The sequence below is a fragment of the Diorhabda carinulata genome, chromosome 6 (assembly GCF_026250575.1).
Source record: "Diorhabda carinulata isolate Delta chromosome 6, icDioCari1.1, whole genome shotgun sequence".
NCBI lineage: Eukaryota > Metazoa > Arthropoda > Insecta > Coleoptera > Chrysomelidae > Diorhabda > Diorhabda carinulata.
This window is the reverse complement of record NC_079465.1, coordinates 23,559,903-23,586,796: the sequence shown is the minus strand read 5'-3', so window position 1 is coordinate 23,586,796 and position 26,894 is coordinate 23,559,903. Positions and strand designations below refer to the sequence as shown.

The 26,894-nt window shown below is 33.9% G+C and overlaps 1 protein-coding gene across 6 annotated transcripts in view; it reads left to right on the top strand.

Moving 5' to 3' along the window:
- LOC130895878 (tight junction protein ZO-1-like) overlaps positions 1 to 22,234 on the top strand; it is a 60,403-nt gene extending 38,169 nt beyond the window's left edge. For 2 of the 6 annotated variants that reach the window (XM_057803469.1, XM_057803466.1), the window contains exons 2-22: positions 1,275 to 1,438; positions 1,495 to 1,727; positions 6,520 to 7,107; positions 7,161 to 7,227; positions 8,738 to 8,888; positions 8,945 to 9,563; positions 9,619 to 9,847; positions 12,151 to 12,328; positions 12,445 to 12,702; positions 14,093 to 14,308; positions 14,368 to 14,651; positions 15,414 to 15,617; positions 16,649 to 16,781; positions 16,842 to 17,149; positions 17,214 to 17,291; positions 17,353 to 17,629; positions 17,695 to 18,047; positions 19,340 to 19,642; positions 20,735 to 20,931; positions 21,053 to 21,094; positions 21,653 to 22,228. In XM_057803469.1, the coding sequence (XP_057659452.1) occupies positions 1,592 to 1,727; positions 6,520 to 7,107; positions 7,161 to 7,227; positions 8,738 to 8,888; positions 8,945 to 9,563; positions 9,619 to 9,847; positions 12,151 to 12,328; positions 12,445 to 12,702; positions 14,093 to 14,308; positions 14,368 to 14,651; positions 15,414 to 15,617; positions 16,649 to 16,781; positions 16,842 to 17,149; positions 17,214 to 17,291; positions 17,353 to 17,629; positions 17,695 to 18,047; positions 19,340 to 19,642; positions 20,735 to 20,931; positions 21,053 to 21,094; positions 21,653 to 21,834 (4,803 nt within the window). In that variant the 5' untranslated portion in view covers positions 1,275 to 1,438; positions 1,495 to 1,591 and the 3' untranslated portion in view covers positions 21,835 to 22,228. Of the gene's footprint in view, positions 1 to 1,274; positions 1,439 to 1,494; positions 1,728 to 6,519; positions 7,108 to 7,160; positions 7,228 to 8,737; positions 8,889 to 8,944; positions 9,564 to 9,618; positions 9,848 to 12,150; positions 12,329 to 12,444; positions 12,703 to 14,092; positions 14,309 to 14,367; positions 14,652 to 15,413; positions 15,618 to 16,648; positions 16,782 to 16,841; positions 17,150 to 17,213; positions 17,292 to 17,352; positions 17,630 to 17,694; positions 18,048 to 19,339; positions 19,643 to 20,734; positions 20,932 to 21,052; positions 21,098 to 21,652 lie in introns of those variants that run through there. The other 4 variants (XM_057803467.1, XM_057803468.1, XM_057803465.1 and 1 more) reach the window with 3 other exon arrangements.
- Positions 22,235 to 26,894: the final 4,660 nt, after the last annotated feature.

Sequence of the window (26,894 nt, the reverse complement as noted above, 5' to 3'; positions counted from 1 at the left end):
ACTGAACTAATCTCGTTGGTTATTGTCTATTGAAAGATCGACCGACGAACCGTTATCGAATGTCGAGATAAACGACCCCAACTATTGAGAAATTTTAAGAATACAGACGCAATTACATCCACAAAGAATCGATTTCGGGATAACCAGCTACTGATTTATAGACTTGGGTCATTCGGGAGCCAAACGACAAAACGACAGGTTTCCTCCATTATTTTCAAAGTGAAAAACGGGAAAAGTTTAAAGATAAAAATATAAAAATGAACCAAAATTTTCGACACACGTGTTTTATTTTCGTCTAGTTATATTCATTGTCAGCTTATTGGATTCCACGAACTGTGAAATTAAAAACGAAATGACCCTTGACTGTCTCGTCGTTATAATTATTACAAGACAACCATCTTCATTTAATTGTTAAAACCTCATTAAGTCATCAAGAATTGTTGAAGCGAAACGCCTCATTTTCCAAATTAATGAATATTTATAACGTTTAAAAGAAATTTATTTCGCCATGGACAGCTATTCTATTCATTAAAAAGCTTAATCTATTTATCGTATTGCACCGGTAATTAGTATTATAAACTTAGTGTTGTTTATTTTGTTTTTTTCGAAATTTCGTCCATTTCTAGACGTAAAATTGTTTTTTGTTGTAAATTTTTTCGATATAGGGATATAAATAATAATAAAATGATGTAATTACTTTACTACGAGTAATTATTCATTTCAAATATTGTTATAAATATTTTTAAATGTCGAGTATATCTGACCACTTAAATAAACTTAAACAAACAATTATCAACCAGTTCTACTTGAACTAGTAACCAGCAAAATGTTCAAAAATGTTTAGACGACGACCTTGAATATACGGTTCGTTATTTTGTACACGAAAAAAAAAACTTGCCTCGTGGAATTCATATACGCTACCTGTCAAAAATACGTAACCACTTTTACCGAATTTCGATGTTATTTATTAAATTTTTACGTATTAATTTCGAAAATTTGCCGCACAAGAAAAGTTTGAATCATCGAACAATACTTTAGGTTTTTACTGTACTATACAGAGGTCTGAATAAATCTGATAACGCTTCAAACAATCATGATAACACGTGCTCGTCCAGTAAACGCGTTTTCAAAATGAGATTCACCGTTTTTACATCGTATCTACGAATTTTAACAACCTCGGTATGGAAACCGTACCATAATTCTTGGAAACGGGCTCTGTTGTCGACGCGCGGCGTTAAATTACATATCGACTGGTTTACGTTTTGTTTTTACAGGAAAGAGGTTGGGAGTATAAACAGATAAGCGTGACGAGGGTGCCGGGTTATGGATTCGGGATAGCGGTTTCCGGTGGTAGAGATAATCCCCATTTCGCATCGGGCGATCCTAGTATAGCGGTCAGCGACGTCCTCGCATCAGGTCCAGCCGAAAGGCTGTTGCAGTAAGTGGAATACCATTTCCGAAAATTCAAATGTATCAAAAATATTTTTATCGCAGAGTCAACGATCGGATAATATCAGTAAACGGAATTTCCCTTCAAAATGTGGATTACGCTACTGCCGTTCAAGTCCTCAGGGATTCCGGGGATACTGTCATGTTGGTGATAAAAAGAAGAACGATTCAACACAGTCACGCGCACAGCGCGTCTTTCAACGGTCCACAATTGACTTCTTTAGCAAACAATTCGCTTACCGCCAAAGTTACGTTGACAAAAAATTCCAAAAAAGAAGGTAATTATCGATGATTCTCGATTTTTTTCCGATTTTTACAAATCTAGAGTGTTTAAATCGAATGAAGTGAAGAAATTTACTTTTTTTTGACTGAAGACGTCCTGTATATAAATGAATTAGTTGTACATTTCCTTCTCTTTCAAATTCCAGATTTTCTCCATCTGTGCCTTCTGTATTTGCATCAGTTGCTTTATTCTTGTCTTCTTATTGACTCCAACATCTTAGTCTTTGTCTGGAAACTCCTAGGCATACAGAATCGATCGAATTTCTCCACTTGTGTCTTCTGTGACCTCTTTACTTGCATCTATTGCTTTATTCTTGTCTTCCTACCGACTCCAACATCTTAGTCTTTGTCTGGAAGCTCCTAGTGATCCTGAGTCGATCGAATTTCTTCATCTGTGCCTTCTGTATTTGCATCAGTTGCTTTATTCTTGTCTTCTTATTGACTCCAACATCTTAGTCTTTGTCTGGAAGCTCCTAGGCATCCAGAATCGATCGAATTTCTCCATTGGTGTCTTCTGTGACCTCTTTACTTGCATCAGTTGCTTTATTCTTGTCTTCCTATCGACTCCAACATCTTAGTCTTTGTCTGGAAGCTCCTAGTGATCCTGAGTCGATCGAATTTCTCCATTTGTGTCTTCTGTGACCTCTTTACTTGCATCTATTGCTTTATTCTTGTCTTCCTACCGACTCCAACATCTTAGTCTTTGTCTGGAAGCTCCTAGACATCCAGAATCGATCGAATTTCTCCATTTGTGTCTTCTGTGACCTCTTTACTTGCATCTATTGCTTTATTCTTGTCTTCCTATCGACTCCAACATCTTAGTCTTTGTCTGGAAGCTCCTAGTGATCCTGAGTCGATCGAATTTCTCCATTTGTGTCTTCTGTGACCTCTTTACTTGCATCTATTGCTTTATTCTTGTCTTCCTACCGACTCCAACATCTTAGTCTTTGTCTGGAAGCTCCTAGACATCCAGAATCGATCGAATTTCTCCATTTGTGTCTTCTGTGACCTCTTTACTTGCATCTATTGCTTTATTCTTGTCTTCTTATCGACACCAACATCTTAGTTTTTGTCTGGAAGCTCCTAGTCATCCTGAATCGATCAAATTTCTCCATTTGTGTCTTCTGTGACCTCTTTACTTGCATCTGTTGCTTTATTCTTGTCTTCCTATCGACTCCAACATCTTAGTCTTTGTCTGGAAGCTTCTAGTCATCCTGTATCGATCGAATTTCTCGATTTGTGTCTTCTGTGACCTCTTTACTTGCATCTATTGCTTTATTCTTGTCTTCCTACCGACTCCAACATCTTAGTCTTTGTCTGGAAGCTCCTAGTGATCCTGAGTCGATCGAATTTCTCCATTTGTGTCTTCTGTGACCTCTTTACTTGCATCTATTGCTTTATTCTTGTCTTCCTATCGACTCCAACATCTTAGTCTTTGTCTGGAAGCCCCTAGTTATCCTGAATCGATCGAATTTCTCCATTTGTGTCTTCTGTGACCTCTTTACTTGCATCTGTTGCTTTATTCTTGTCTTTCTATCGACTCCAACATCTTAGTCTTTGTCTGGATGCTCCTAGTCATCCTGAATCGATCAAATTTCTCCATTTGTGTCTTCTGTGACCTCTTTACTTGCATCTGTTGCTTTATTCTTGTCTTCCTATCGACTCCAACATCTTAGTTTTTGTCTGGAAGCTCCTAGTCATCCTGTATCGATCGAATTTCTCGATTTGTGTCTTCTGTGACCTCTTTACTTGCATCTGTTGCTTTATTCTTGTCTTCCTATCGACTCCAACATCTTAGTCTTTGTCTGGAAGCTCCTAGTCATCCTGAATCGATCGAATTTCTCCATTTGTGTCTTCTGTGACATCTTTACTTGCATCTGTTGCTTTATTCTTGTCTTCCTATCGACTCCAACATCTTAGTATTTGTCTGGAAGCTCCTAGTCATCCTGTATCGAACGAATTTCTCGATTTGTGTCTTCTGTGACCTCTTTACTTGCATCTGTTGCTTTATTCTTGTCTTCCTACCGACTCCAACATCTTAGTCTTTGTCTGGAAGCTCCTAGAAATCCAGAATCGATCGAATTTCTCCATTTGTGTCTTCTGTGACCTCTTTACTTGCATCTATTGCTTTATTCTTGTCTTCCTATCGACTCCAACATCTTAGTTTTTGTCTGGAAGCTCCTAGTCATCCTGTATCGATCGAATTTCTCGATTTGTGTCTTCTGTGACCTCTTTACTTGCATCTGTTGCTTTATTCTTGTCTTCCTATCGACTCCAACATCTTAGTCTTTGTCTGGAAGCTCCTAGTCATCCTGAATCGATCGAAGTTCTCCATTTGTGTCTTCTGTGACCTCTTTACTTGCATCTGTTGCTTTATTCTTGTCTTCCTATCGACTCCAACATCTTAGTATTTGTCTGGAAGCTCCTAGTCATCCTGTATCGAACGAATTTCTCGATTTGTGTCTTCTGTGACCTCTTTACTTGCATCTATTGCTTTATTCTTGTCTTCCTATCGACTCCAACATCTTAGTATTTGTCTGGAAGCTCCTAGTCATCCTGTATCGAACGAATTTCTCGATTTGTGTCTTCTGTGACCTCTTTACTTGCATCTATTGCTTTATTCTTGTCTTCCTATCGACTCCAACATCTTAGTTTTTGTCTGGAAGCTCCTAGTCATCCTGAATCGATCAAATTTCTCCATTTGTGTATTCTGTGACCTCTTTACTTGCATCTGTTGCTTTATTCTTGTCTTCCTATCGACTCCAACATCTTAGTCTTTGTCTGGAAGCTTCTAGTCATCCTGTATCGATCGAATTTCTCGATTTGTGTCTTCTGTGACCTCTTTACTTGCATCTGTTGCTTTATTCTTGTCTTCCTATCGACTCCAACATCTTAGTCTTTGTCTGGAAGCTCCTAGTCATCCTGAATCGATCGAAGTTCTCCATTTGTGTCTTCTGTGACCTCTTTACTTGCATCTGTTGCTTTATTCTTGTCTTCCTACCGCCTCCAACATCTTAGTATTTGTCTGGAAGCTCCTAGTCATCCTGTATCGAACGAATTTCTCCATTTGTGTCTTCTGTGACCTCTTTACTTGCATCTGTTGCTTTATTCTTGTCTTCCTACCGACTCCAACATCTTAGTTTTTGTCTGGAAGCTCCTAGTCATCCTGAATCGATCGAATTTCTCCATTTGTGTCTTCTGTGACCTCTTTACTTGCATCTATTGCTTTATTCTTGTCTTCCTATCGACTCCAACATCTTAGTTTTTGTCTGGAAGCTCCTAGTCATCCTGTATCGATCGAATTTCTCGATTTGTGTCTTCTGTGACCTCTTTACTTGCATCTGTTGCTTTATTCTTGTCTTCCTATCGACTCCAACATCTTAGTCTTTGTCTGGAAGCTCCTAGTCATCCTGAATCGATCGAAGTTCTCCATTTGTGTCTTCTGTGACCTCTTTACTTGCATCTATTGCTTTATTCTTGTCTTCCTATCGACTCCAACATCTTAGTCTTTGTCTGGAAGCTCCTAGTTATCCTGAATCGATCGAATTTCTCCATTTGTGTCTTCTGTGACCTATTTACTTGCATCTGTTGCTTTATTCTTGTCTTTCTATCGACTCCAACATCTTAGTTTTTGTCTGGAAGCTCCTAGTCATCCTGAATCGATCAAATTTCTCCATTTGTGTCTTCTGTGACCTCTTTACTTGCATCTGTTGCTTTATTCTTGTCTTCCTATCGACTCCAACATCTTAGTCTTTGTCTGGAAGCTTCTAGTCATCCTGTATCGATCGAATTTCTCGATTTGTGTCTTCTGTGACCTCTTTACTTGCATCTGTTGCTTTATTCTTGTCTTCCTATCGACTCCAACATCTTAGTCTTTGTCTGGAAGCTCCTAGTCATCCTGAATCGATCGAAGTTCTCCATTTGTGTCTTCTGTGACCTCTTTACTTGCATCTGTTGCTTTATTCTTGTCTTCCTACCGACTCCAACATCTTAGTCTTTGTCTGGAAGCTCCTAGACATCCAGAATCGATCGAATTTCTCCATTTGTGTCTTCTGTGACCTCTTTACTTGCATCTATTGCTTTATTCTTGTCTTCCTATCGACTCCAACATCTTAGTTTTTGTCTGGAAGCTCCTAGTCATCCTGAATCGATCAAATTTCTCCATTTGTGTCTTCTGTGACCTCTTTACTTGCATCTGTTGCTTTATTCTTGTCTTCCTATCGACTCCAACATCTTAGTCTTTGTCTGGAAGCTTCTAGTCATCCTGTATCGATCGAATTTCTCGATTTGTGTCTTCTGTGACCTCTTTACTTGCATCTATTGCTTTATTCTTGTCTTCCTACCGACTCCAACATCTTAGTCTTTGTCTGGAAGCTCCTAGTGATCCTGAGTCGATCGAATTTCTCCATTTGTGTCTTCTGTGACCTCTTTACTTGCATCTATTGCTTTATTCTTGTCTTCCTATCGACTCCAACATCTTAGTCTTTGTCTGGAAGCTCCTAGTTATCCTGAATCGATCGAATTTCTCCATTTGTGTCTTCTGTGACCTCTTTACTTGCATCTGTTGCTTTATTCTTGTCTTTCTATCGACTCCAACATCTTAGTCTTTGTCTGGAATCTCCTAGTCATCCTGAATCGATCGAATTTCTTCATCTGTGCCTTCTGTATTTGCATCTGTTGCTCTATTCTCGTCCTTTGACATCTACGTATCAAACTTCGATAGCATTGTTGTCATTAATTTCTTGTCCTGAACCGATCTTTTCACAATTTTTTCGATTTTTGTTCTAGATTTCGGTATAGTGCTCGGTTGCAAGTTATTCGTAAAAGAAATATCGACGAAAGCGAGAGATCAGTTGTTGAATTCGAATCAATTATTGGAAATCGGTGATTTCGTAACGAAGTTGAATAATACAAATTGCAACGATATGATGTCGTTGAAGGAAGCGAAAAAAATCATCGACGGCTCGAAGGATAAATTACAGATAACCGTAGCTAGAGAATTCGGATTCAATTCCAACGGATCCCATCAAGCGCAAAGTTCCATTAGTACCACGGGAGCGGTTAATAATTTTTATAAGGGCGACGATTTTTTAACTTCCGGTCATCAAAGTTATTCCAATCAAAATCTGTACGTACAACCGCCCACCAGAAACCCCAATTTGAATCAAAACGGAGGGTTCGAAGAGAAATTGGACCAGAACAGCGGCCCCAATTCTCTTCCGGATGAAAAAAGCAACCTCGCGCCGAGAGGTCGATCCAGAGGACCGCTTTCCGAAGCTAACCTCAATCAGCTGGAAAACAGGAACAGTATTTCCGGATACGGGTTGTTGAAAGGTAGAGACGAACCGCCCAGACCGCCTCCCCCAAGAACAGAAGGTATAAAAGCATCGATTTCAATTGACGTTTTCGTAATCAAAATTTCCTTACAGATTATTACAGTAGCCGTAGGCAGATGTTTGAAGATGATCCGATTATTCAGAAGACGAAACAGCCCATGTAAGTCGACAAAACTATATCCACTAAAATCATTTTAAACTGATCCAAACTTAAGTTTAGAACTTTGAAAATCGTTTTTCCAAATTATTGCGATAATCTACACACTTTTGAATATTATATGACTAATTTTAACTCATTTTGTGCTTTTCAGATAATTCTAGAAGTTTCTAGAACAATCTACACCCTTGAGAATCATTTCGAACTCATTAAAAATATTAAAAATCAAGTTTGTAACTCTCAAGATCATTTTCTGAAAGTTTTATGGCCTTTTAGAATAGTCTAGACCCCTTTGAATGTTTTTGACGAATTTGAGCTCGATTTAGTGTTTTTTAGATCGTTCTAGAACATTTTAGAACAGTCTGTACCATTAGGAACGAAATTATTTTGAAATGTTTTAACCAAATTTGATTCTTTTAAGATCATTTTCCGAAATGTTTAGGACAATTTAGAATACTCTGGATCCTTTGGAATCTTTCAGGATTAATGTAAATTCAATTTATCGTGTTTTAGATCGTTCTAGAACATTTTAGAATAGTCCAACATCATTTATAAATGTCTTTAACTATTTAAATCAAGTTGGTAGCTCTCAAGATCATTTTTCGAAATTTTCATGGCCTTTCGGAGTAACCTAGACTTCTTTGAATGTTTTTTGACTAATTTGAGTTTAATTTAATGTTTCTTAGATCCTAGAACATTTTAGAACAGTCCAACATCATTTATAACTGTTTTAACCTATTTAAATCAAATTTGTAAGTCTCAAGATCGTTTTTTTGGAATTTTCATGGCCTTTTAGAACAGTCTAGACCCCTTTGAATGTTTTTTGACCAATTTGAGATCGATTTAGTGTTTTTTAGATCGTTCTAGAACATTTTAGAACAGTCCAACATCATTTATAAATGTCTTTAACTATTTAAATCAAGTTGGTAGCTCTCAAGATCATTTTTCGAAATTTTCATGGCCTTTTGGAGTAGCCTAGACTTCTTTGAATATTTTTTGACTAATTTGAGTTTGATCTAATGTTTCTTAGATCGTTCTAGAACATTTTAGAACAGTCCAACATCATTTATAACTGTTTTAAACTATTTAAATCAAATTTGTAAGTCTCAAGATCGTTTTTTGGAATTTTCATGGCGTTTTAGAACAGTCTAGACCCCTTTGAATGTTTTTTGACCAATTTGAGATCGATTTAGTGTTTTTTAGATCGTTCTAGAACATTTTAGAACAGTCTATACCATTAGGTATCGCTCCAAATTGTCTTAAAACCGTTTGGAATCTTTCGGGATTAATTTAAATTTAGTTTTTTGTTTCCTGGATTCTTCTAGAACATTTTAGAACAATTTAAAGCGAGAATTATTTCAATTATATAAATTGTAAGATGTTTAGATCGTTCCGGAAGAAGAATCCAGAACATCGTTGACCATTTTTCGAATCTAGACTCTCATATATTTTACATCCTTGTAGCACTCATATAAAATCGAGTATTTACGAGGGTAATACGATATATTTTCAGACCCGATGCGCGTTTCATCACGTTCCTCAAAGAGGGGTCTGTGGGTATAAGATTGACGGGAGGCAATTTCGCCGGCATCTTCGTAACCGCCGTCCAACCCGGCAGTCCGGCATCTTTGCAGGGTCTACAACCGGGAGATAAGATATTGAAGGTAGCGACATCTAGGAGATTAGTTGCGGAATAATTTCTAAATGAATGTTTATTTAGGTAAATGATATGGACATGGGGGGAGTGACGCGCGAAGAAGCCGTCCTGTTTTTGTTGAGCCTTCAAGATCGAATCGAACTCATCGTGCAATTTTGCAAAGAGGAATACGACAGTATAGTGGCGTCCCAAAAAGGCGACAGTTTTTACATAAAAACCCATTTCCATTACGACAACCCCGCCAAAGGCGAAATGCCCTTCAGATCCGGCGACGTTTTCCACGTTATCGACACCCTGTACAACGGCGTCGTCGGTTGTTGGCAAGTCTTCAGGATAGGTCGCAACAACCAACAAGTCCAAAAGGGCATCATCCCGAACAAGTCGCGCGCCGAAGAATTAGCCACCGCTCAATTCAACGCCACGAAAAAGGAAATGTCCGCCAACGAATCCAGAGGGAGCTTCTTCAAAAGACGAAGAAGCTCGAACAGGCGATCGAAAAGTTTGGGAAAAGAACATTGGGACGATCTACTTTTCTCGGATACGGTATCCAAATTTCCCGCCTACGAGAGGGTCGTTCTCAAACATCCCGGTTTCACCAGACCCGTCATCATGTTCGGACCGATCGCCGACGTCGCCAGAGACAAATTGCTCAAAGATTTTCCCGATAAATTCATTTCGCCACGTAAGTTTTCTCATGATCCATATTTTCTTTATTTTTATTTAATTTTCATTTTTAGAATTGGATACGTCCGAGGTGAACAGTAAATCGAGTAAATCCTTATCGAATGCCAATATAATCAGATTATCTGCCATACGAGACGCCATATCGACGGGGAAACACGCGCTGCTCGATATAACACCGAACGCCGTCGAAAGATTGAATTACGCTCAAATGTACCCCATAGTTGTATTCTTCAAAGCCGAAACGAAAATCGTCGTCAAACAACTACGACAGGGGCTACCCAAGTTAGTATAACCGTATTTTGATCCTCGAACAGTGTTCGACTCACTACACCTCATTGGGATCCACCCGGTTGTCCCAATTTAGTATTACTTTGGTATAGTCCCTGGTATATAATAACCTTGGTCCCTTCGAGGCCTTCGTAGTTTTTGTGGTTTATTCCATTTCTTCGATCTTCTTCTCCCTTTCGATAATTACTTGTACACCAAAATCTCCCTTTTAACAAAAATAACGCCCTATTAGGAGCTCCTTATTAGTCTCATCTATTCTACCATCTTTGGAAGGTTCGGTCCTTGTTATATGATAATTTCTTCGATGATTAAGACACTTCACGTTGTTGGAGATTACCACTGTGCACACCAAGAGATGATCAGTTTAACCGAGTCTTCTTCCTTTTAACATAACACGTTTTTTAATTTTCTACTTTCTCTGGAAAGCACCGTAGATGTCCATGTCCTGTTAGGAAGCTATTGAAAACGGCGGTAGATCATGTCTCAAACATTCTCGATTGGCCAATCTACAGTTTCAATTCCCGTCACATTAAGAACCAAATGGTACCACATGTTCTTGCGGGATCTATTTTATGTTGTTAAACTGCCTTTATTAATAACAATCAAATAAATTGATGTTTTGGAAGTAAATTCTTGTCTATCTGGTTCTATTTGAGTTAAGAATTCTTGTTCGATATCCATCAGCCCTAAACGATGTGGCTTTGACTTGGTTCTATGATGTTTCGGGACTTTTGGTCACAGATTAAATTCTAAGTCTTTTTGTTTCTCGTTGCTGTGTTTGTATCAATTTTCTGATATCTTGTAGATGATGATGTTTACTTGAATTAGGTCTTCTTAAGGGATGTTCGATTATATATGTAATACGAATATTCTTCGAAACCTTCATCCCTGTTCTAAATCGACATTTCCTGTTACTCAAATTTAAAAACTCTCGAGTTTGTTTACTAGGGCAGTTTAAAATAAAAATAAATAATTTTATACGAATTTACAAAAATTATTTGAAATTAGTTGTGATTTTGCTGGCTAGTGTATATATAAAATTATTGTTGATGATTAATTATGAGATTCAATCACTTTTAATTGTAAAAAAATCTTTTAAAATCGATATTTTTGATATTCGCCACAATTACACTGAGAAAAATGTTACTGTTATTGCTACACTACGAAAACAATTGATTTGTGTGATTGGAATCATATTATTTTAATTTTTCAAGTTTTGAAAGTTTCAAAATTCATGTATTTAACGGTTATCTACCCTTTATAGCTGATTTAAAAACAGAGATTATTTAAAAAAAAAATTAAAAATGATAATCGATTTTCACTTAGGAGTTATAAATACTAATAAATGGCGGTAATTTTCCAAAATTTTTAAAAATCGATATTTTTGACATGCATTACAATTACAATGAGATAAATATCAAAATGTTCAAACCTTTATTGCTACAAAGGAAAAAAAATTAACTTTGTTTGAAAGGAATCTTCTATTTTTCAAATTTACGAGGTTTTTATTTCACTAAATTGAAGTTTAATATTAAAAAGATGAAAAACTGTGTTTCAAAATTCATATTTATAATAATTTTTCATTGTTTACGGTTAATCTAGAAAGAGAAATTGAGGACGTTTTTATCATTAAATCATAATTAACAATGTTTTAATCAGAATTGATAAATTAAAGTTGGTTCGAATGTCAAAACATCAATTGTCACTTATGTCTCACAGAATAAATCACATCATGATTATCCAACTTTAAAACAGAGAATCGTCTAAGTGTAATGTTGGTTGCCTAATGTATTGAAACGATTGTGGACTATTTGTAATCATAAAAATCGATATTTTTGACGTTTACTACTATTACACTAAAAAAACCGTGTTGAAATTTACAAACCGTTACTGCTGCATTGGAAAAAAAGTCTACTATATATAAAAGGAATCATGTATTTTTTATTTTTCGAGTTTTCAAAACGTCATTTGTCACTTGCCACTTATGTCTCACAGAATAAATCACATCATGATTATCCAACTTTAAAACAGAGAATCATCTAAGTGTAATGTTGGTTGCCTAATGTATTGAAACGATTAGTATAAGTTGTAATCACTTTTAATCACAAAAAAATTGGTATGAAATCGATATTTTTGACGTTTACTACAATTACACTAAGAAAAGTGTTGAAATTTACAAACCGTTAACACTATATTATACGATGGGAATCAAATTTAATCATTTTTCAATGTTTTAAAAATTACATCGTTGATAATTTTGTCGTTTCACTTTATTAAATGAATTTTGTATTATACAGGTCGGCTCATAAAAGTTCGAAGAAACTTTTGGAACAATGTCAAAAATTGGACAAAGTTTGGAGTCATATTTTCAGTGCCATGATAACCCTTAACGACAACACCGACACGTGGTACAGGAAAGTTCGTGAAATAATTGACAAACAACAAACTGGAGCCTTGTGGATGTCGGAAAGCAAGGTAAAAATCGGATTATACGAGGCGTTTCAAAAAAAATAAAATAAAATAAACGATATTAAGTGATAATCGCTATGCGGTGGTGGTAGCTTTTTTTTTCAAATTAAATTCTTTTGCAGGTGCAAGACTTCTATTCCGACATATTTTACCCTACTATATACCTTCAACCGCATATTATCGCACCCCGTACGAATTCCTTACCGCATCGACACCGACAATCGAGAAGTCGTTCGAGAAAATCCGCCCTGTCCATGTATAATTCACCCCAATTCATCCACCGCACCACCCCGTCTTACTACCCCCCCGAAAATTTTTTCTTCTCCCACCTGTCGAGAATATCCAGTCAGAATAGCATTTTGCCGGAAGCGCAACAAAATGCAAGTAGTTGTGGCGACGCTTTCCAAACTACTACTACCACTAACACGCATGATTTTCACCTACCATACAAATACGTCAAACAAATTTTTCATAACGACAAAAATAATTCGAATTTCCGTAATTCGGAAAATGCGGGAGGGAAATATTCGCCGATTGAACCGATTTATTGCGACGTACAACAAAACGATTCGGAAAATATCGTAAAATGCGATTTAAGGGATTATCCCATTAAAGAGGAATATTTCGGGGAAGTCTAACCACCTTTTTTTCATTGTATTTTATTGTTTCATTCAATTTTAACCAAAAAAAAAGATATTACTAATTTTTCTTGTCATTTCGTTAACCTGTAGGTGTGAACGAGCCTTTAATTCGTCTCAGCGTGAACAAGCCTTTAATTCGCCTGCTTGTATACCTAATATCTTCAATACAGTTTCTTTGTCTGAAATTTAGCTAATTTCATTTTAAAAAACCGTTTCCACAATTTTTTTTGTCATTTCGTTTACCTGTAAGTGTGAACGAGCCTTTAGTTCGTCTATTCGTGTGAACAATTTCTTCAATTCACCTGTTTGTTTATTTAATATCCTTACCCAGTATTTTCATCTAATATTTGATTAATTTCTATTAAGGAATCGTTATCGCCTTATTTTCTTATTAATTATTTTGTTTTAAGGTGTGAACAAGCCTTTAATTTGTTTCCTTATATGAAAAAGTACTCAATTTGTCTACTTGTGTGAACAAATCTTTAGTTCGCCTGTTCATGTAAACACGCATTTAATGCACCGGCTTGTTTGAACAAGCCTTTAGTTCGTCTATTCGTGTGAACAAGCCTTTAAGCCGCTTATTGGCGTGAATAAGCCTTTAATTCACCTTTTTATACATCTCACTTCTTCTGTTTGGTTTTTTCATTCGAAATTTGATTAATTTCTATTAAAAAAAAACGATTTCGCAAATTTTTTTTGTTAATCCATTTACTTATAAGTGTGAACAAGCTTTTAATTTGTCTCCTCGTGTGAACAAGCCTTTAATTAATTTAATTTTGTGAACAATCCTCCATTTCCTTTGCTTGTGTGAACTTATTTTTGTAAATAAGCCTCAATTCACCTGTTTATGTGAACACGCCTTTAATTTGTTATTGGTGTGAAACAGGCCTAATAATAAATCGATGTAAATAGGTAATTAAATATGACGCATTAAAACAATTAATATTTGCTGCTGTTACGTTTTTTTGTGTGTGTACTAACCTTTTTAACGATGTCACGTAATTGTTGTTAACTCCGTATATTATTTTCACGGCTTTATTTTGTCGTATTTACTAACCGAATGTATAACAATGTTTTTAAATAATGTGCGTGTTTTGCATTCATCTTGTGATTAAAATGGTTATTACAGCCCGAAGAATCTCTGTCGGACGATTTCCTATTTCCGATGTCTTCATTGCGGCTTTCGTACGCCAGTTCCCCGGAAAGCGATCTGGAACACAGTCCCGGTCCACCGACTTCCCCAACTTTAACCGGAACTGGTGCTGGTAGATTAACTAAAGCTAGTTCGGATCCCAGTGTTGTTATGCCAGATAGCAGCACTACAGACGTTCTACCTCCATATCAAGTAAATTATATAAATATGTAACATTTAACGTTAGTATTAATCTTTTTTATGTATTTCAGCCTAATTACGATGCCAGGTACGGTTTTAATAATCAAGATCAACAACCGCAGTCTTCGGATACCCAACTCACCCCCACCGATTCGCCTTTGGTTAAAGAAGCGCCGTACGGCCTTTCCAATCCCGATATTCCCATTGGTATCGATCAACAGAATCCCTATGGGAAAACCATCAACTATAACGATAAGAGTACCACCCTGTATACCAGCGAGTCTTATCAAAAACCGGATTATACAACAAAAATTCCTGATCCCAGGCACGATTTGTACGCCTCGCCTGAAAGAAAGTGAGTAAACGATGAGTCGACACTAAAAGAACGTTTCGAGTCACCGTAACTTTTTAATAGTCCCCATAGCGCGTACATCGATTGTTGTATATCCATATTTTGTTTGTATTACATTTTCAATCCTACTTCTTCTTTTAATTCGTACTGTATAGAAAACCAAAAAAAATCTATCGAAAAACGTTGAAAAATTCAATTTTCTTTTATTTCCGGATACATCAAACTTTTATTTTCAGTATTCCCACTTTGAGTCCTCATAACTTTTTTAATAACCTCCGTAACATACTAAGGATTTTTATTCACCTATACGTGTCTATTTACTGTACTAATTCGTTAAACGAACCGCTCATCTGTCATTTTTTGTTTTTTTATTACGTTTTTAATGCCACCGGGTCATTTGAAGTAAACCCCATTTAGTACACGACATGCCTTTACTATTCCTTCGATATTTCCTAAATTATTTCTACATCTTTAAATTCTTGCTGTAAAAAAAATTCATTTTCTTTTATTTCCGGATACGTCAAACTTTTATTTTCAGTATTCCCACTTTGAGTTCCCATAACTTTTTTATTATCCCCCGTAACACACTTGGATTGGTAGTACTAATCGTCATAATATAACCCCACGTATCTATAATATTAAATTATTTATGGTACGACTTGTCTCCGTTTTCTTTATTTTTTTGCTATATATTAGTTGAATTTTTGGTTCGATAGAAGATGCGTGAGATGATTCGCATTCATAATGAATTTGAATATTTTTTAGGAGCGATTTCAATGGAGACAAATCGATGCAACATAAACGACAAGCCAGTACCCTCCACGGTGGTTACAACCACAAGAGTCACGGTGTCGAGCAGAGTCCATCCAAAGAAGGACTTTACGGTCAAGTACCGGATTTACCTCCTCGTGTAGATAGAGCCGTGAAACCGATGGGGTTATTGACGACATCTAATAAAATTCCGAACGGGTAAGTTTTTGTTTCGGCTTTTTTAAGTCTAATGGTCGAAAATGAATTTTTTCAACTTAGTCTAGTCTTGAAATGACCTTTTTCAGATTAATTTTGTCTTAAATGGCTTTTTTTAACTTAATCTTGTCTTAAAATAGCCTTTAGAAGATTCATCTAATCTTAAATGACCTTTTTGACATTAATATTGTCAAAAAGGCTTTTTTGAGTTTTATCTAGTCTTTATATGACCTTTATGAGATTCATCTAGTCTTGAATGGCCTTTTGGACATTAATTTTGTCTAAAAATGACTTTTTTGAGTTTTATCTAGTCTTAAAATGACCTTTGTGCGATTAATGTCGTCGTAAATGCCTTTTTTGAATTTAATCTTGTCTTAAAATAGCCTTTATGAGATTCATCCGGTCTTGAATGGCCTTTTGGACATTAATTTTGTCTAAAAATGACTTTTGAGTTTCATCTAGTCTTAAAATGACCTTTGTGCGATTAATGTCGTCGTAAATGCCTTTTTTGAATTTAATCTTGTCTTAAAATAGCCTTTATGAGATTCATCTAGTTTGGATGGCCGTTTTGACATTAATTTTGTCTAAAAATGACTTTTTCGAGTTTTATCTAGTCTATTGTACTAAAATGGCCTTTTAAAATGTTATTTAAATCCATGGATCTTGAGTTCATAATTTAGTCTTAAAATAACCTTTATAAGATTAATCTACTCTTAAATGGCCTTATTGACTCTAATATTGTCTTGAAATGCCCTTTTTGAGTTCAGTATAGTCCAAAAATGGCTTTTTTCACAGTTCATACTACATCTCATCCAGTCCAGATTCATAGACGATAATCAAAATTTTGGTTTTTAAACTTCATCATTAGATATTTAATTTTGCCCTTTCTTCATTTAATTTCGAGTCTGTTGGTTGTTTTTTTTTTGATTTGTAATACAATTTCTCAGCTGCATTATCTGAACATGACAAAATATTTACGATCATTAATTCTCGATTTTTCTATATTGAAATTTTCAAAAAATTATTTATTTCAGGCGATCTGCCCATGAACGTTTGTTCGGTACAAAAGCGATTTCTCACGGCGACAATTCGGACCCGAATGCCAACGAAACCAACAACTTTAACGCCAAAGCGGGTTCGTTGGAAAGAAGTCAAAACTCAAAATCGGTAAATATTACGAAACAACACGAAATAAATTATATACATATAAAAAAATTATTTTTTAAGGATTCCCTATCGAGCTACGATTCTTACAATAAACAAGCCACCACGAGGATAGGACCCAACGCCCACGACGATCTCAAAACTACATTGTCAAAAATCGATTCAAACACCGGCGCCATTCCAAACATCCAAAATAGTCCATCGAAATATAACACAGGACCCAGATGGGTAGGATCCAAGATGGATCTCAAATACGGTTTACCCACCGTCGAACAATTAGATAATAGTCCTCGAAATTCCAGGGAATTGGGAAAAGATAGTCCCATGGACCCGGCGAGTCCTCGAGGATCCGTCGAAAGGGATATTTACAGGTAATTGTTCCTTTATTAATATAAAAAAAACTATCCCAGATGATTTTTTTTGAATTTTTTTTAGATATTCCAAGTCCCCGGCCAAACAGAACATTCCCGGAAAGTCTTTAATCGAAACTAAAACCGATTACGGTAAATATAGGTGAGTCATTGCTAAAATATTATTTGAAGCAATTATTTTTTCTAAAAAAATTCCATTCCAGTCGAAATAATTCCCACCCACACCAACCGCCGCCGGAATACACCCGCGGCTCCCATCAAGATTTAAGAGAATCCAACCTCAGTATCCATCAACAATCACCGTTAAGAAGTCACAACGGTTACGATCCCGGTCCCCCGAACGGAAACGCCTACAAGCCGATACCGCCGCCCAAACCGAAAAATTACAAACCGCCTTACAAACAGCAAACCGGATACGGAAGTGACATCCTGGTACAAACGCCGCCGGTGTATCACGGGAAAAGTCACAGCAATCCAGTCGTAAGCAGATACATCACTAAATAATCTCGTCGAACGGTATTAGAAAATTTTCTTTTTTTTTGTAGGATCAACGGAACCAAAATATGAATCTATCGCCTCACCATAACCACAACTATTATTACAACACCCCTCCTCATCACAATTACCACCACCCGGCTGATCCTAACACGCGATATCCTCCGGGACCTGGCGGCGGAGGACTCTACGAACTAGCTCCACCGTATCAAGAATCACCGAGACGTCATACGAGCATCTCCTACGCCAGTCGGAGCGAAATTACTCCCATAGCTCAACACCACGACGGTTCGTACGGAGACGTTTTGGAAACCAGACCGCCCATCGTGGATCTGCAAGGTTCGAGAGAACAAAGAGGATCGGCATTCGAATTATACAGGAAGCCCGTTGGGCATAACGTGAGGTACAGGGATATTTTTAATTGGATGGATTGCGTTTTGGAAAGGTTTTTGTTGTGGCTAATGAAAATTTTGGAGAAAAAAACATCGTAGAAAACCTATATATTGTCAACATTCCCTCGCAATTTTTTATTAAATAAATTAAATATATTGTATGTATTAATAGACCATCTCTTTCAAAAAATAAACCAACTGTCTTTTAGAAATTGTCTTTTATCGAATTGAACCGTTACTTGTCTTTAGAGACTGACTTTAATCATATTGAACCGTCACTTGGCTTTAAGAGATTGTCTTTAATCAATTTGAACCGTCACTTGTCTTTAAAAGACTGTTTATTATCAAATTGAACCGTCACTTGTCTTTAGAGACTGTCTATTATCAAATTGAACCGTTACTTGTCTTTAGAGACTGTCTGTTGTCATATTGAATCGTCACTTGTCTTTAAAAGACTGTCTTTTGGGTTTATTAAAAAACGTGTCTACCTCATTTTCATTATGACAAAAATCTTTTCAAACATAAATTTTTTCTATAAAATATGTCTTATGTATATGGTCGATATGTATGAGCCTGTTTTATGTATTTGCGAGTATGTATGTACACTGGTTGCCCCCTATTAATTTTTTTTATTATTATTAAATATTTATTTAATATTTTAACATTTTGTTGCATAGGATGAGCTACTGTAAACTGGATATATAAATAGAATTTAGTGGTACGTTGTTTTAGGATAGTTTTTAAGACTAATTATTAATTTAATTGTTTTTATTTGTATTTTATTTTTAACAACCGAAATATTTTTATTATTTACATTTTATGCAATTTTGGTGTAAATATTTAAAGAAAATAATGATAAAACGGGTTTTTGGGTAAAAAAAATATTTTTTTTCATAATATTTGTATTTATAGACGGTGGAGTTGAAAAAAAAGGAAATATTGGAGAGAAATCAGGATCAAAATCGATAGGGAAGGTTCTTATTGAATTTTATACGTTTAGGAGTAGTTTTATTTTTGAGAAATAAATATAAAATTTTGAAAATGTTTTATACAGTAATAAAAATAACACAAAAATTGCATTTCGATGAAAAGTAGAATTATTTCGAATGCTAACAAATGATTTAGTTGAGCTTGTTTTGGTTTGGCGTTGTGGTACTTACTAATTTATATTTTTGCTAAAAATTTGATTTAACGCTTGGTTACCGAATCGCTCGCCTTTTTTTAACCCAGTAAATGAGTCGATTTTGAAATTAAAAAAAAAATAGATAATGTGACATCCTAAATGGTATTTTTGTTATTCAAGGGGTATGGTGGAGCGGCCTGCTTTTTACGGATCGCAGCCTAATATAGTTCAAAAATTAAACAGGTGTTCTTCATCCGCTACTAACTCACCAAAAATAACACCCAAACTAACAAAAACACAATCGTTCAAACATCAGAAGAGCGAAGGTTTCACGCCGAAATTATTTCGAAAATTGTCGTTCACGAAGAAGAATAACAACCGAGAAAGTACGCCGAAAACGAGCAAAAAATTCCTTCCTCTGCACACGATGACCGAGAACGTCGACGAAAATCGAATAATGCAGGACATCAACAGAAATGCTAGGTTAGAATCGGATTTTTCAAAATCTTTCCAAATCGAAAATGTTGCTACAGCTCTATCACAAATGGATCGGAAACGACTCAAAAAATTTTTTAATACTCATTTTATCAACGTGTCAGTTTTGTATCGATGTTTAATGACTATTTAATCAAAAACTAGTTAAACTAATTCGAGATTTTTTATCGTTTTACTAAGTACGTTTCGGAATTTTTGACTGAATCGCGTTTTTAATGATGTTTTAACCCACAGATTCGTTTTGGTCGTGATTTTATCGACCACTAGCTTTTAGCCCTTCATTTAGTTTTCGAAAACGTATCAAAATTTCGAAATAAATTCTTCAGTTGTATATTCATGCTTCATTTATCATCGTTTCATCAACTGATTTCATTTTGATCGTTCCTTAATGTTCATTCATTATAATTTTATTAAAAATTACTCTGAACTTTTTGTATGGCGACTTTGGCGGGTTTTTTTTTCGAAAATTGATTAGAAACGACTCACAATTTCGAAATATCTTCACCAGATGTAAATTCATGCTTCTTGTATCAGCTGAATGCATTTTTATCGTTCCTTAATGTTAATTCATCATAATTTTATCAAAAACGATTCAGAATTTTTTGGTTGGTGACTTTGGTGAGTTTATTCTTCGAAAATTGATCAGAAACTACATATAATTTCGAAATATAATGTTTCGGACTCAATATTATCAATATACAGATAGAAATGAGTGAAAATTTATCATAATCAATCAATTGACGCTTTTTTTTACTCTTTCGTTACATTTAATCGAGTAAGATTAGGAATTTTTGTTTAAATCGCATTTTTAGCGATTTTTCTCGAACGATTCATTAAAAAAGGTCCATAAACAGTTTTCGTAAACTCATTTTTACACAATCAAAAACAACAACGAAAATATAGCGATAAATAGAGCATTAGCAACATTTCATAATAACAAAGAATTGTTGGAAGTTTGTACGGTTGATGTAAAAAATCGGAAATCGTAAATTAACCCTCGATCTTCCAATACTCGCCCCCCTCCCCCATTATTTTTCCAAAAAAATACTTTGAATATTTTTTTGTATCTTGATACTCTAGGGATATGAGACCGAGTAAAAGAGACGTCACTTCGGCGACAGTCGGTCACAGTGGAGGTACTTTGATCAACGATTATTGGGGGGTTAGTCTGCAAGTACCCCCCGGTGCTATACCCGAAGGAGAAGAACGTCTAATCTATTTTGTCATTTCTGATCCCAGATTATGCGAAAATACTCCTCCATTAGATCTAGATAACGGTAAATTATATGCATGATTCTTTTTAAGTTTTTTGTGTGGAAACCAGTGTACATAAATTCTATTTTCGAGTTTTTCTTTTGTGACATTTTTTATTATTTTTTTTTTTCGTTTGGTTTCTAGGTGAAACTATGCTGTCTCCTTTGGTGATGTGTGGACCACAAGGTAAGTCTCCAACGTATTATCAAAATTTTTATTTTCTCCTCGGTTTCGGTCCCAATTTCATATATTTTCAAATTGAAACTAACTGTAACTTATTTTATCAACGTTTGATCAAAAATGATTCAAAATTTATCAAAATCATCGACTCAAACTTACTTGTATCTGTTATTCATCATAGTTCCGCCCTGTAGTACTCAGACATTCTGAATAAGTCATCTTTAGTGTTGATTTATATTATTTTACATCAGAAATTACTCAGAATTTCTCATAATTTTCAATAGACCCCATTTTTGTTACTCTACGATCAATATTTAACATTGTGTCACCCTGTAGGACTCAGAAATACTGAATAAATCATCTTTAGTGTTGATTTATATTATTTTACATCAGAAACGACTTAGAATTTCCCATAATTTATAATGAAATACCATTTTTATTCTATCGTCAATAACCTAACCTAACATGGTGTCACCCTGTAAGTCAGAATTTATAAATGACCGATCTTGCTTTTTGTTTCTTATTATTTTGGAATTTTTTGGTTTTTCGAATTTTCAATTTCAGGTACTGAGTTTATGAAACCTGTGATTCTGAATATCCCTCATTACGCCAACACCCTTCCGAGTTTAGGAATAAGTTTAAAAGCCACCGATTCGGAGCAAGACATCCATACAGATTGGGACAACATTTTGCTTCCCAGTAATCACGCAGCCAACAGCGTCGCTGTTAAAGTTGATCATTTTTAAAATAAAAATTTTCGACAAAAAAAACCTCGGTATATTTTTACATTTTACTATTTTTTTTTTGGTTTTTAACGAATCAAAATTATTAATCGACTGATCGTTATAATCGTATGGATTTCAAAATTTTTATTTTGTGATTGTTTTGTATTTGTTGATAGATTTTAGAAACGTAACCTCAGATTCCACTGAGACATTCCGTTCAATAAAAAAAAAGAATAATAATAATTGTATTGATACGTGTCTCTTTGTAATTTGTTTTTTTTTTTCTTATTCAAATATTTTGTATAAACAAGGTTCGTTATCTTGATATTTCCATATTTTTAACCAATTTTTATGTCCTAATGTAAGTTTGTTCATTTTATAATAATTATTTACGGAACAAAATAAATAATTATTGCATTCATTTCATTTTTTTTTTACTCCTTTTACTTCCTTAAAATTTAGTAACTCCGCCTCTGTCGAATCATCAGTATCCTTTTTATAATATTACTAACGCCACCTCTGTCGAATCAACAATAACCTAACTTTATACATTCCTCCGAATACATCACTATTTATTTTAGCTTTCCTTACAATACAGTGTATAATAAACACTCTATATATGTAAATATTGATTATACTACATACAGCTTTAGTATTTCAATGTAAAAAGTGAAAAAAATAATTTCTATTATTTTCCATAATGGCGACGCTCCATCTTATTGTTTGTTTATCCCTTACAAGTTTTATGTTAACGTTAATAATGGATGCTGCCGTAATATATTAAATATATTTTAAATGGATTATTATTAAAAACTATTAATTAATTGAAAATAATTGTATCAATTAATTATTTATTGTAAATAATTCGATTTTATCGGCCACCTTATGTTCATTTATCACGTGACTAGTTGCTGAGCGTCGCCTGTCAACAAATTTGCTAATAGTTAGTGCGATTCGGGAACAAGTGATGGCGTTCGTCCCCATGTAAAGTTTTTATTTTATTCAAAATGTGTCTGTGAAAGTGTTTTGGGTTGTGATAATTAGTGAAAATTGGATTTTTAAAATTGTACCTACAGGTAATAATATTACTTTTTCATTTCAAATTTATTTAAAACTAAAACTTATTTAGTTTTACTTTTGTTTTGCAAAAGAATTTATGTTTTTGATAAAATAGAATACAAAATTTTCCTTTTACGTATAGATATTAAAAAATTATGTTGTTTTAAGAAAGTAAAAGATTTATTATGTTTGATTAATAATTAATGAAATATCTACGGGGTATAATCAATTTTAAAATCAATATTTAGTTTGGTTAAATGAATTTTCAAAATGGCGCATTTCCACCATTTTTTCTTTATGGATAATTATAAATTAATATACACTTCATTTTATATTATGAGAAAATAATTCTGAAAATTTTATTTTCTTGTAAATTATTGAAGTGAAACTTATTTTAAAATTCGTCATTATACAGGATTGTTCAGAATTGAACTGAAATTTAAAAAATCTTGAAAGCTTGTTTTTTATTTTATTGTAAAATAAATATGATGTATCTCTCAAATGACTTTCCGAGCACTCTGGTAAGATTTTCTTTGAGTACGAGGACGAGGCTGTTGGGTTAAGCTAATTTTTTTTCGAAAAATTAGTTCCCTAGAAACGACAAGTACTGGCTTGAGGTTGCTCTAACGTAGTGGACTAACAAGTCAGTGCTATGGAGATGATTATGTGATGTATACCTTAATGTCAGTGATAAATGTGGAAACGCAACTACCGCAGTTCAGTTAGTGCTAGTAATAAATAGTGATAACCAAATGGAAAATTGAAATTAAGCTGTAAATACCTATATTGGGTGAGTGATATTATTAATTAATTGAAAATAGGGAATAACGTCAGCATTTTTTTCCTCTCCTAATTTATTTAACTTCACTATCATATATTTCGAGCGATTTTTTAATATTTTCATCATTTCAAAAAAAAACAAGCAACTAATCATGCCTCCCTCGTAATAAAAATTGTTGTCTTTCCAATTATGTAACGATTTGAAATTCTATTTAATTTTACTATGGATTAAACATGAACAATTTTTTATCGACAATTATCGTCATCTTTACAGAACGATTTGAAATATTATCGTTTTACTTGGACTAAACATGGCCGACTCTCTATTGACTAGAGTCGCCACCTATACAGAACGATTTGAAATATTTTTGTTTTACTTGTATTAAGCATGGCCGATTCTTTATTGACGTTATTAGCAGCGTTCAGAACGAGATGGCGTTACGGTATAAAATTTCAAATAAAACTCAAAGAGCGTATAAATTAATTAATTTTATTTGTTGTTTGACACATAAAATTCAGAAATATATATATTAAAGAAATAATTTTGTGTATATTAATAATAGCTATGAACGTATTTAACACACACAAACTTATCTATAGCTTACCAAGTACAGTCAACAGCATTCTTACATATTTTGAGATCACAAAATATATAATTCAATAACAAATTCAACAATCTCGATAAAATCCGATCGAAGTATGCCTGTCTGTCTGTCTTATTATATATATATATATATATTTTTTTTTTATATAATAATAATATATTGCTACAAATTTCCAAAAAATGGCAGTTCAAAATCTTATTTAAATTTTTAGGAACAATTTTGAATTTCATCTAAAAATAGTAAAAAAATTTCCGCACACATACAGACATACCGCCAACAAATTTTCGTCTATTTTGTACAATTTCCGGTTCGTAATGAGCTGCCATTTGACAATTCTTTTTTCCAAAAAAAACACTACGGAATTTGAAAATACTGAGATGAACATTCGGGGAACAAAAAAATCCAAGTATCACATTATTTTCAACGAAAAAAATATAAAAATATCTGTTTATACAAAAATTGAATCAAAATCTTCCAACAAAAAATAATCGAACGCGAAATCATGAAAAAACTAAAAAATTTCGTCGGCACTAAACTTATACGAGAAATCGATGAAACAAAATTTTCCACTAAATTTAAACACGAAAAAGAAAGAGAAGAGAGAGCGGGAGAGAAAAAGAATATTAGTCTATTCTGATTGGATCACCATGATGTCAAATTTTCGTGGTAAACATTTAATAGCGAGAAGAGAGAGAAAGAGATAGCGTAGTGAAACGATGTTTTTTCTCTATCTTCAAATAGTACAATTCCAATTACTCTATGTTTAATATAAACTCTATGGAAATAAATCAGTTTTTACAGTGTTGTCAGATCGTTTGTTCATTCATTCAATATTAGAGTCTATAAAGTAACAATTTTTATATAAAATATTGAAATTCCTAAAACAAATCGATTTTTATTTTCATTTTTAATCTAATATACAGGGTGTTTGACGTCGCCGCCGTTTATTTATTACAAATCGAAAGGGGTGAGTGAAAATGATAAATTGGAATGAAAAAATCGAAATGTTTCGGAAAATTCGTTATTTTTTTTTATAAATGAATTCCCGCATAAGTTTTTTGTTTGTTTTACGTTAAAAAAGTTTTTTATTGGAGACAAAAATCGGCCTCATAAATTTTCTATTGCAATTTTAACAGTTTATTAATTTTTATTTTTTGATATCAATTATCGATCTTGGAATATATACAAGAGACAAAAAAAAATGATTGATTCCGTTTCTTTTATACCTGAGTTCGAATTTTTGAAAATTTCGTTTGGTCGATTACGTCAAAAATGCAATTTTAGTTATACATTCACAGGCTCACAATCACACACTCTAATTATTATTATTATTATTATTAATATTATTATTTTTAATATAATTCTATACAGAGTAACACGTATTTTGCAGTACCGAATATTTAAAATTATTTTCTCGGAAGACAAACCGTATTCAAATTTATATCCAACCCTTATCATTTATCATCTTATTATTAAATATCAAAAAAAATCGAAAATCGAAATTGTTTTCTTCGTAAAATAACATTCGGGCCTTCAATAATGAAAATTTTTTTCCGGATACGGACACGCGGACGTTCGCCCGGATCGTGTGTTACCGGCCTTAGTGAATCTATAAAAAAAACGCTACCACGATCATCAATCGATCGATCAATTCATCTTGTTTTTTAATCATTTCCGAAAGACGTGAATAATGACTAATCAATAAATTATTTGTCTTTCCGATAACTTAAAACTAAATCCTAAGAGATCATTTTCGTGCTATTATACGAATCGTTCGCAAGATGTTCTTTCTATCGTTCGGTACTTGTTTTTACGTTCACCCTGTATATTTCTAATCAATAATATTTTTAAGCGGATGCTTCGCACCCCATTTTGTACTTTCGAGTCATAAAAAATATTTTACCGAGTAACAATTTTTAAATATAAATTAAAAACAATCATAACAAGAACAATTTTGGAGAAAAATTCTAACAATTTGTTTTTCTCGAGAATCATCTACAAAGGCGTAAATTTACATAAAAATCCATCGGAACGACAACCCCCCAAAATCAAATTGCGACTACGTTTTATTCATTTCTACAATATGACAAATTAGAAAAAAAATGTTTTTTCTAAATTACGTGAATTTCGAATATATTTCGTTTTTGTTTTAAAAATCAACATTTCGTATGCTTCTCGTATATATATATATATATATATATATATATATATATATATATATATATATATATAAAACGCAATATGTCGTTGGGTATTTAGCTTCAAAGACATTCTATTCTCCCACGTAATAACGATAAAATTTCGTCTCATTTGATACGGGAATGGAATTCCGATTTAAAAATAAAATTTCTAATCATATATATTGAAATTACTATAATACGTTTGTAGTACGACTTGCCTCGGTTTTTCTTTACACTATGTACATATCAATCTGAAATATATATTTATACAGAGCAAAAATTTATACATCAGTTCGGAAAAATTCCCAATCGACACAAATCTTTTACAAAACGACAGAGATTTTCCGAGTCTATCCGAAAATATAAAAATCGTAAACAATTTGACCCGGACTGGTATATTCAACAGCTACCACATAATTCGTAATAAACTTTTTTACGTAAATCGACTAAGAAATAA